Source organism: Garra rufa, chromosome 12, assembly GCF_049309525.1.
Source record: "Garra rufa chromosome 12, GarRuf1.0, whole genome shotgun sequence".
NCBI classification, from domain to species: Eukaryota; Metazoa; Chordata; class Actinopteri; order Cypriniformes; family Cyprinidae; genus Garra; species Garra rufa.
In genome coordinates, this window is record NC_133372.1 from 270,509 (window position 1) to 279,872 (window position 9,364).

General features: G+C 43.5%; 2 protein-coding genes across 2 annotated transcripts in view; both read right to left on the reverse strand.

Moving 5' to 3' along the window:
• Positions 1-500: 500 nt before the first annotated feature.
• LOC141347265 (GTPase IMAP family member 8) lies at positions 501-7,944 on the reverse strand. Its single transcript, XM_073852277.1, has 6 exons — positions 7,820-7,944; positions 6,523-7,085; positions 4,436-4,748; positions 4,034-4,102; positions 2,433-2,695; positions 501-2,339 (listed from the first exon to the last, which is right to left on the reverse strand). Exons 1-6 carry the CDS (start codon positions 7,836-7,838, stop codon positions 1,557-1,559), a joined length of 2,010 nt encoding a protein of 669 aa, XP_073708378.1. The 5' UTR covers positions 7,839-7,944; the 3' UTR covers positions 501-1,556.
• A 716-nt stretch (positions 7,945-8,660) lies between these two features.
• Positions 8,661-9,364, reverse strand: part of LOC141347013 (uncharacterized) — an 8,354-nt gene continuing 7,650 nt past the window's right edge. The window contains exons 11-12 of the mRNA XM_073851983.1: positions 9,018-9,140; positions 8,661-8,929 (exon numbers count right to left, since the gene is read on the reverse strand). Of these exons, the coding sequence (XP_073708084.1) occupies positions 8,885-8,929; positions 9,018-9,140 (168 nt within the window). The 3' untranslated portion in view covers positions 8,661-8,884. The remainder of the gene's footprint in view (positions 8,930-9,017; positions 9,141-9,364) is intronic.

Genomic DNA, 9,364 nt, shown 5'->3' on the forward strand with positions numbered 1-9,364 from the left:
CGGCAGCAAACTTCTTTGACTATTACACCGGAATGGAAGTGTAGTTCCTAATATTATCTAATAGAAACTCGCAGCTTTGCATTTCCACCGGTCTTCGTTCACGATATAACTACAGAAGAGTCAAGTTTTAAATACAAGAAATATGGAAACTCGTTGGTCATTTTTGAATGTGATGCTATTGGTCTAATAGGATTCAATGATCTATGCTAAGCTATGCTAAAAGTGATATGGCCAGAACAGGAGAACGACTGAATGGATTTCAAAACGGTAAAAATCAACTTATTAACTCGGGGGGAGTTGGAGAATGAGCCTATTTTCAAAAAAAGTGGAGTGTTCCTTTAAGATTCGTGTGATGGTGTTGATGTCAGAACTTGTCAGACTCACAAGATTTCAGTTTTGCGTGATTAAATTTTTTTTCAACCCAGATCCTTCTTGTTATGAGATCACAGTGCTAAACGCTGAGACACAGGACATTTTAATGTTTCTTTTAAAAGATACAGTTCTGTTTTATTATAGATTTTAATATATATATAGAGAGAGTGTTTACATTAACAGTTTTTTGAAAACATAAATATTGCCCAGTCAGTGTGGAACATATATGTCGATAAATTACAAACGGTGTCCCATTATTCCTTTCAAGAACAGACTTTTTTTGGTGCATGTAAGTGTACACTGCAAAAACAAATTCTAGACCAGAAGGGCTCAGCCAAAAACTTAGATTTTTTTCTCTCGTTTCTAATCAAAATATCTAAAAATTCTTAAATTGAGATGCATTTACTAAATAAGCAAAATAACGTAAGATATTTACTCTTGTTTCCAGGGGAAACTAAATTAAGTGCTTTTTTCTTAAAACAAGTAAAATTATCAGCCAGTGGGGTAATGGGGTAAAATACTCTTGTTCTAAAAATATTTTACTTACCCCACTGGCTGATAATTTTACTTGTTTTAAGAAAAAACAACTTAACTTACTTAATTTAGTTTTTTTCCCCCTGCATCATTTGGCTTATCTAGTAAATGCATCTCAATTTAAGAATTTTTAGATATTTTGATTAGAAATAAGACAAAAAATACTAAATAATATTCTTCGACACTATTTGACTCAATAAAAAAAAAACTTTTTTCTCCTCTTTTACTTATTCTTCCCTTTCTAGCCTGTACTTATCTAACAACGCCTGATATATGGTATTATGAGCACTTCCTATGTCGATCTGCCTCTTTAGGATGAATCGCTTGTTGTATTCCCCAATTGTAAGTCGCTTTGGATAAAAGTGTCTGCTAAATGAATAAATGTAAATGTAAAGTAAGACAAGTCTTTTTTGCAGTGTTTAGTACACAATTAGACATCCAGTGAACAGACTCACTGTTGAAACTGATTTGTTCTTGCGTTCACAAAACCGTTCAGCTGGATTCAGAGCGATCTGGAAACATTAAACTTAAGACCCAAAACAGGAATAAACTGTACAGCACATATAACTTTGAGTTTGTACAGACTCACATGATGCAAGAGGGAATTATTTTACAGTTCACATTAATTCTCCAGAGCAGATCACAGTCTATTACTCCATTTTCTGTTTACTGTATCTCCGTCTCCCGACCTCAGTGACGGCAGAACCCAGCACCGCTCCTACAGCGCCTCCTACGGCTCCCGCCAGGAACACGCCCAGCGCCGCTCCCGTCAGAGCCCCCACGGCCAGCAGCTTCGGCACCCGTCCCGCACAAGAGCTCGTCACGTCCCACGCGGAGCGGAGCACAGACCGACCCGGTGCGGCCGAGTCCAGCCGGTCGCCCTTCACCGTAGACGTCACTTCCTCCTCTTCCTCTTTCAGAGCGTCCAGAGAGTGAGACGGGTTCAGTCTGTCGCGCTGTCTGTCTCTCCTGACGCTCGTGATCTCCTGGTGCCGCTGGAAGGGCGAGCAGCTGTAGAAATCTCCTCCGCTCTCCTTCAGCGTCTGCCGCACCTTCTCCAGCAGCTCCTTCACTCCGCCGCTCTGACGCAAGACGTGGTAGCGATCGCTGCATTTCTGCACCAGCTCCAGCATCTCCGGCCGTCGGGAGGCGATGTACGCCTCCACCTCCTCCACCCCCGCCGCTCCCTCCGGCAGCAGGTCCGAGCGCGTGAAGAGGACGACCGTGTGCCGGCGAACGGCGTCGGGTCCGAAAGCGCCCTCCAGCGCGCTCAGGGTGGGCAGCTCGGAATGAGCGGGTCGGTCGACGGGGACGCAGAGCAGGAACGCGTGAGGGCCCGGGGCCAACATGGCTAAACATGAGGAGATCTGAGCTTTCACCTCCTCAGGAGATCTCTCCGACTGAAACCAGTCTGGCGTATCGACCACTGACACCTGAAGGAGACAGAGAGGAGGTTTGGTCACGTGTGTCCTTCACACATACAGCCATCAGCTTCAGAAGTAAAGTTGGAGAACTGTGATACTGACCCGCGTGTCCTCCACCAGAGCTCTGGCCTTCACGCACCGCTGAGAGTCCGTCGAGACGTCATCTCTGTGTAGCTCAAACACCTCGTGACCCAGAATGATGTTCCCGGCCACACTCTTCCCAGAACCACGCCGACCCAACAGAACCAACCTCAGCTCAGGCAGAGAAGAGTCGTCCAGAGGATCAGAGGAGGAATATGAGGAATATGATGATAAAGAAGACAGAGGTTCACCGTCATCCGACGTCCTCCTAATACTGTGATGGACTAGAATGACAAACAAAAGCAAATGTATCAGTGTCAGGACACACTCAGCAGTACCGCAGACAGTTTTCACAAACATATCAGTTAGGGATGTATCAAATGTTCGACAACCGAACAAGAGAAACGGCTGAATAAATGAAAGCAAACAATGAGGTGACGCGATCAAATAGAGGCGGCACTAATGCAGCAAACATGTGTTCAGTGTGGACGCATTTCAAACTGTCCGAGAAAGACCAAGCAGCGACAGCGAGAGACTGTTTAGAAGCGCATCGCATGTCTTCATGAGAAGAGAAAGGTTACTGTATGATGACTGAAATCATCCATTAGTCAATCAACTCCAGAACGTTCTGTTGTCTAATACACCAGACACCAATTGTGTTTATTCTGACAGCAGCTCCTTAGCCAGGGTTCAAAGACCAAAGATGACAATCATTCACAAATCTGCTGCTGCCAGCAAACACTAGGACTGAGCTCTTCTTGTGGGTTTACCACTAAATAAAAGACAACATTCAGAAATGTTAGTATCGTCATTTTACTGTTGTTCTGTCAAATAATTAAAAAAAGTAACAATAATCATTCCAACAGCTCTATTAATGCATCTATTCTAACATTCTCCTTTGCTCAGCAAGGCTGCATTTATTTGTCCATTAAAAACACATTCCTGATTCAAGAAGGGGGTCTTAGAAATGGCCAAATAATATTATTTTACTAACGTATTAATTTTAAGTTGAATTGTGCTTTGTTGGTAGGCTATAATGTCTACTAGAATGTTATAAATGTTCAGTGTTAAATAAATATTTTTAAATTGTTGTTTTGGAATTGATTTTTTTTCTTTGAAAAGCAAGACAAAACTGTAAAAAGCAAATATTGGCTATTTAATTTATGCAATGGGCAAAAAATGGGCAAAATACATGGGGGAAAACACAAAAAAACGTGTTTAGTAATCGGCCTTCGACCCAGTGTGTAATTTTGTTCGGCTTCGGCCAATAATTTTCATTTCGGTCAATCCCTATCATTACTGCAGGGGTGTCCATTACTGCTCCTGGAGGACCATCGTCCTGTAAATCTCTAACCAGCTCCAACACACTTGCCTAGTAGTCCTGAAGACCTTGGTTGGCTGATTCTGGTGTGTTTATTTAGGGTTGGAGCTAAACTCTGCAGGACTGTGGCCCTCATTTTTGGACACCTCTGGATTAGTGTTTACTAGTGTGCATTTTGTCCTGTAGTGCCCATTTAACCCTCAGATGCACACATGAACCAGTAGATTACAGAGCAGAAGATCACAGAGACTCTTTTCACGGCAGACGGGACAAACTAGTTGTGAGTATAATGTAAACCTACTGGTGTTGGTGAAGCTCTGGTTGTACTGGACCTCTGGCACCTCCATCATCTGACTGAGAAGAGCTCCCTCTAGAGTTACAGACAAATATAACATCTCATAAATAGGAATCATTTCAAATGGCATTCTCTCGTCTTCTGAGCATTACTGCTTGCATGATTAGTTTGATTAAATCAGGCGTGTCCAGTCCTGCTCCTCGAGGACCACATTTCTGCAAACCTTGGCTCCGACACCCGGAAGGTTCCAGTGATCCTAAAGATGTTGATGAACTGGTTCAGGTGTGTTTAACTGGAGCTGGAGCAAAACTCTGCCTGAATAAAGCCCTCCAGGAACAGGATTGGACACTTGTGGATTAGCCAAATGACTTTCATGTGTTTGTTCATTCATCTGGTTAGTTTCAGCACCTTTGTTGAGTTTGAAGCTCAGGCTTTTCTCCAGCGGTGCGTGTTGGGGGTGCGTTGTCTCAAACTCAGGCTGCTGTGACTGAAGCCCGTTGATCAGGCGTCTCTCGATCATTTCATCACTTCTTGTTTCTTCTGTGTATTTGTCAAAAGTATTGATTTGTGTTTGTTTTCCTCTGATGCCTCCGTTCCACATCGTGTCTCTGGTTGCGCTGAGCTTCATCTCTGTTTTCTGCTCTTCTCTGGCGTCTCTCCTGGGCATCTCCTCGTCTCTGCGTGGGTAAAATCCTCCGTTCCTCTGTATCATCTGCTCCACCTGAGACACAGGAAACTAGGTAAACATTTCTCAAAATCATAAACAGATTTCTACAAAACTACTTTGTCAATCTGCTGCAGTCTAAATTGTAAGTTTAAAAGTCCTTTATTTTAGCATCAAGCTTGTTAATGTCTCCATATAAATGTGTTAAACACAGTAATGCCTCTGGTGCTCTTGGTTCTCTCATCGTCTGCAGTGCAAATATTTTGCATTATTTGGATTATTTTGGGATTATTTGGATCTGGGGCCAGTTGCAGAAGGTTAAGACTAGTCTTAAAAGGTAGTCAGCTATTTTTTTCTTTAAGATTGGTCATAATTTGTAAAAATCATTTACATAAAAATGTAGATCAGTCTAACCCTAATCCAAAAAATAAGACTGATTACCCCTTGCCTAACAGCTGGTCAGACTAGTTCTTAAGACACTGTTTTAACATAGAGGTTAAGTTTATGCAACTGGCCCCTGGTCTCTAGTATTGCAAATATGTTTAGTGGTCTGTGCCACTGAATGATTCACCCCAAAAGAAGGCACGTTTACACCATCTGAATCATTCAGACCCTCTTCTGGTCTCATTCCTGACCCTCAACCTACTCAGATCTTGGTCTGGACTCAGACTAGAATGAACTGGTCCGATAAGCGACGTGATAAACATCATTTTGAACAAATAGATCTGGGCCCGTGTTCTTAAAACTTCTAAGAATCCTCTCAGAAAGCTCCTAATTTATCTTACAATTTCTGTGTAGGAGTCTTAGCTTAAGAGTGATTCAGGACCAATCTAAGAGCAACTCTGAGCAAAGAGAAGACAACAACTTTTATCTTATTGTGGAGGCCTTGCTAGCGATGACACAACCTTTGAAGACTGTGATTGGTTGGTTGTCCAAAAAGCAAATAAAAGAGCACTTTTAAGTGTAGGGTCTAGTATAAGCCTTCACTTTGAAATTATAGGCGGATTTTTTCCTGTTTTACCGCACACACACACACACACACATTATATATATGCTTATATATTTTTATTTACCACGTTGTTAATGTTGTATTTAATGTATTTGATAAGATAAGTTCTAAAAGTGCTGTAATTGTTTGTGTGATCTCTTTGCTTATAGAAGGTTGTAAACAGACCCAAATCATCACTGCTGCATAGTTGCATTGTTTCCAGTGGCCAAATATGTTAAAGTAATAAATGTAGTGATTACTTCCATTTCTGCACTATGTTGGAGATGTTAGCATGTCTCTAATAAGATCGGGCACAAACATTATCTCGTGTGCAAAATATTTCATTGTTCTTCTCATGTTTTGTCAATTTTCTTAAGCCTCTTAAAAGTCCTGGTCTGTACTCCTAACAATTTTAGACCTTAAGACCTCTTTTAAGGGTTAAGATGCTTTCTGAATTACTTTTTTCTTTAGTAGGATCTTTTCTTTAATTTTAAAAGGAAACACCCACATTTCTAAGAATTTTCTTCACACAAAGAATTTTGTCACTAGGAGCTACTCTTTGCTGCACTTCCCAAAAGCACTGTAACACTGTAGACTGTAAAACCCAGTGGTTTTTAAGATGCCCGTAGGCTTATGATGCTTTTGAGACGCAAAAGGTTTGTCCAGTTTTGCTTCTCATGGGACACTTTGGCTTCAACAAACCTGCCTGGAAGTTTCTAGTGATCCAGAAGACCTTGGTTATCTGGTTCAGGTGTGTTTATTTATGGCTAGAACTAAGTTTCTCTAGGAGCAGGACAGGAATAGAATTCAGTCGGACCCCAGTATCCCGCCCCAGTGGCTCACCTTCTCTAATAGAGTGACGACCTGCTGTTTTTCTTCGGGTTTGCGGTTACTGATCACGTGGCAGCGTCCGTGACACCTCCTCACCACCTCCTGCAGCCCCACGTCCTTCTGGAGACACTCGTCCAGACTGCGGCCCATCAGGTATTCTCCACAGGTGAGCAGCACCAGCGTGTGACCCAGCACCGCCGGCCCAAACATGCGCTCCAGCTGATCCGGGATGAGCCCCTCCATCTCCGTAAACTCCCCGATGGGAATGAGGATGAGGAAGACGAAGGGCCCGGGGACGCTGGAGCTGAGGAACCGCCGAGTCTCCTTCTGGATGTCGTCCTCCACCTCCTTGCCCCGCCAGTACCAGCGAGGGGTTTCCACAACGCTTAATCGTCGGCCCTCTGACAGACCTTGGCGTATCTGACTGACACGGGAAGAGGCCGAGGGTCCCGGAGCTGAGTTTTGACCCAGAAGGGTGTCCGCCGTCATGGTCTTTCCACAGCCGATGCTGCCCACCAAAACCAAACACAGCTCAGAGGGGGAACCGTGAGAACCGATTCCCCGCTCCACAGAGACTGAAACACAGATGGAAAGAAAATCAGACACTAATAAACTAAAACAGACAGTGGAGGCACTTTAAGTTGAAATGTTTGCTTTGTCATTAAGGGCCCCATCGTATGCATGAGCTGCATGCTGCCATCTTTGGTCATGAATTCCGGCTACACGAGTGGTAGATGTTATGCAACTAACAACTCTAAAGCTGCTAAGAAAAGTGACGTCCCATCAGCGCTGATTGACCACAACATCATAAGAGCGTCAAAGCTTCAGTAGTGACGTCACAGACGGCAGACCAGACAAATTTGAGAGTATTACACACTTTAAGAGCCTCCAGAAACTGAGAAACATCTGCCAGAACATCTGGATCTACAGTGTCTGGAGTTTGAGCACCTCATTTACTAAACATTTGTTGAAAAAGGAAAAACACACATTTGTAGGCTTCTAAAATAGTTTCAGACTCTATTTTAAGTATCTCTGGTTGACTGTTTGTCCTCAAACATTCCTGCATATGAGACACCTGTCCGTCCAGTTACACCGCATTCAGCAGACCACACTCACTCACACATTAGTAACACAAATGATCACTTCCACAGATTAAATAATAAACTAGTCTAGTGTCCTCTCGTGAACATGCCGTGTTTCATAACATGACTCATTTAATGAAATTTAACATTTTAGGTCACTAACAAGCCCTTACTGTATTGCAGGAGAACATGAAGGATATGAACAAGGATGTGGTTTACAATCTTACCCTGATTGGAGAAATCCATGTGTGTGTCAGTGAGGTCAGCGTCTGTCCGTCCGGCTGTGTCTCCTGATCTCAGTGTGAAGTGTCTGTGAGTGTCCTCTCATGTCAGGTGTGATCTCTCCTACAGCTGTGGGTGGAGTAAGGATCGCGCTCCATGTGTGTGAATCACAGAGACGCAGCCGCACCCAGACCAACCAAACCTGCAGCTGCCGCTCGCCGAGGGAGTGTCTGGCCTTCAGCCGCTTCGGTTTCTACTTGAGCTGACAGAAGACGGCATCTGCTGGAGCGGTTCACACGGGATGTGCTGGAAGACAGGAATCTGAACCCAGCCTAAACTGGTTTGCTCGTGTTCAATTGTTTAGGTTTATCTAGCTGGTATCTGACAGACGTTCAAAACCCCTTTAAACCTGTGTAGAGTACAGATCAGACTGACTGCCAGGGTTTTCAGCAGGATGGGAGACCTTGCTGTTTCTAAAAAGTTAACTTTTTAATTTCACATTCCTCGAGTTCAGTTTTATCTAGTTTTTGAGCACAGAATCAATCAGAGAAGACATCTTTGATGCTTCCAGTGGTCAAACATCTTTCAAAATATTGTTTCTCTGAACAGGTGATACACTAAACTGGATGTGTTTTAATTCGGTAGAGTTAGGGTTTTCACTTTCAGTGATCTTGCTCGGTGAGATTCTCTGCATCAGGACAGGGCCCACAGAAGATATTCACGCCAACGTCGGCTGTAACCCTGAGAATGCTTCACATTGTGAATGCCAACTTTATATACTCAACCCGAAAACATTCCAATCACAAAGGCCTACAAACCAGTGGAAATCGAACAAACAGCCCAGAGTTAAAAGAACATACTAAAATGGATTTTATTGAGAGGAAAAACAACAGAAATACAAAATCAACAGTAGATCAGATAAAAATGGAGCGCAGGTTTAAGAAGCAGGTTAAAAGTTGAAGTGTGTGTGAGTTGATCCAGTGCAAAACTGCGCAAGTCTTAAAGTCTTTTGTGGATGGTTCGATCAGAGCCGGAGGAGACGCCGCAGCACCGTCGAGACCACGAGTCCTTCACAAACCCGGCATCACGTAGGCGATGTTGTCCAGAGTGTTTGACTGATCACAAACAGAGGCAGATCAAATGTTAGTCATGTTATTGATGATAGCGATGTTTTACCGCATGAAAGTGACGAAGGGTCAGTACCAGCACATGATGAGGGCAGCCGTTGAGTTCTGGGACCTGAGTGGTGAGACAGGCCAGCGGACCCAGAGCACACAACACTGAGTCCAACAGAACCGACAGAGAGCCCGACACCGTCACCATCCCCTGAAACACATAAAACACACTCAACCCTTCAGCAGGTGTTTACACAAACAGAGTCTGACATGAAACATTGGCCTCTGTCCCAGGATTGTGCTCTGAGTGCAGTATGTTCAGGTCTGGATGTTTGAATAATTGCTCATCATGAAACAGCACAGTTTGACGATAAGAACAGTTCTCAGATTGTCTCGCTTCATAATGATAGCAGTGAATTCCAGCTCTGCACCTGC